General features: G+C 40.9%; 1 protein-coding gene across 5 annotated transcripts in view; it reads left to right on the top strand.

Moving 5' to 3' along the window:
• Positions 1-1,750, top strand: part of LOC102192866 (protein FAM184A-like) — a 217,913-nt gene that overhangs the window by 170,487 nt on the left and 45,676 nt on the right. For all 5 annotated transcript variants that reach the window (XM_013915605.1, XM_005751838.2, XM_005751837.2 and 2 more), the window contains one exon: positions 1,542-1,695. In XM_013915605.1, the coding sequence (XP_013771059.1) occupies positions 1,542-1,695 (154 nt within the window). The remainder of the gene's footprint in view (positions 1-1,541; positions 1,696-1,750) is intronic.

Genomic DNA, 1,750 nt, shown 5'->3' with positions numbered 1-1,750 from the left:
GTGTGTGTGTGTGTGTGTGTGTGTGTGTGTGTGTGTGTGTTTGTTTTGTGGCAACCCTCCAGTAAACAGTGCTAATGCATGATGTTAATGCTGTGTATGCTTGTCAGTTGTTTTTGCTAATAGTCAAATATGTTTTTCTGTTTAAACTGTTTAAGTTCTTGTTTGGAAACTAAAGTGGAAATCAAAGAGCTGAACGAAACAAAATGAACATATTTATTGTTTTATTAATTAAATAGTCGAGACTCTTGCTTTCAGATGCTGAATGTGACAAAAAGTTTCCAGAAAAGCTGAAAATTGGAAGTGTACACAAAGACTGCCTCTGGTGCCTTTAGCCTAAATACTAATTAATGTCTTTGTGCCTGTTCCTTCTTCATAGCACGACAACAGCAAAATTATCAAAAGAATCTGATGGCACATCACTCAGTTTTTCTCTCTGTGTCAATATAAACAAGTTTTTTGAAGGGTTACCATAAATTAATTAATTCCAGCAGGACATGATGTGAGCTCCAATCCTGGGAAATTGCCTGATACTCTTCTTAACATCCATTTGTCAGATCTTTCAGGATATATCCGCAAGCTTCTTAGAAACCCACCTCTATCCCATCTCCAGATTTCCATGTTTGCATGCAGAAGGATGAAGAGCAGGGATGCGCCAATCCATTTTTATGCCTAATATCCCTACGGACACCTTAGCTTTGTGTATCTGCCATTAAAATAGTGATGTAATACCTAAGCAGTGTGACACAAACAGAAAACAAAGACTGTCTGCCTTCAAAGTGAAAGTTGGGTGTTTTGAAACATGCTGGTTGCACCAATAAAGCACGCCGTTCAGTGACGGTGAACACTTTAGTTCTGGTGTGCCGCACTTTTCCAAGTTCAGTAGCTAGTTGGCAAGTGTTTGCAGACAGGATGTTATTTTCTTGCAAACTAATGGCAACCAGAACGATCTTCCAGCATCCAAAGCAGATGGAAATATGCAGCAATATGAATATGAAGCACTTCTGGACAGGAACAGCAAACCTTCTAGGAAAAGTGTTTATGAGACTTGAAATATGACGGAGAAAACTGTCTGCACGTTCTTTAATATCACATCTCCAGAGCAGAGTGACTTATAATTTTTTCTGACATTTCAAATGTAAGAAATGTAAGAAAAAAGTGTGTGCACTATGATGCATTCAGACATAGAAGGTGACCCCGATTTGTGCAGTCTGCAGCATAAATGGTGTGTTTCTTGATGCTTCAGTGGTCAGTTTCTCCTTTAGCTCATAGAGGATTTTAAATAAAATTGTTTTCTTTTACTTTCTTTCTTGCTCACTGTTCCATTTCATTGTTTTTATCCCTCTTGCCTCTTACTTTTCCCTCCCACTCCATCATTTCCTCCTATACTGTTCATTTTCTTGCATTTTTCCTGTCGCTGGTCTCCCTCTGGTCCTCCCACTCCTGCATTTCCCTCTTTCTAATTGTTTTCCTGACCTCTTTTTGTTTCTCTTTCACCCTCCTCTGTTTCCTTTTTTTACCCACCTGTCTCATCTCTCCATCAGGACCTGGAGGAGCGTCTCCGCCACCATCACCATGCAGAGCTGCAGTCTCTCAGAGAGGCTCACCGCCAGAGCATCGAGACGCTCAAACAGCAGTCAGAACAGGAGCTTCAAACGCTCCGCTTTGAACTGGAGGATGAGGGCAAAGCCATGTTAGGTAAAGTGTGTGTGTGTGTGTGTGTGTGTGTGTGTGTGTGTGTGTGTGTGTGTGT

Source organism: Pundamilia nyererei, unplaced genomic scaffold, assembly GCF_000239375.1.
Source record: "Pundamilia nyererei isolate P.nyererei 1_Seehausen unplaced genomic scaffold, PunNye1.0 scaffold00329, whole genome shotgun sequence".
Lineage (NCBI taxonomy): Eukaryota > Metazoa > Chordata > Actinopteri > Cichliformes > Cichlidae > Pundamilia > Pundamilia nyererei.
Note: the sequence above shows the minus strand (reverse complement) of the source record. Positions and strands in the feature narration are given on the sequence as shown.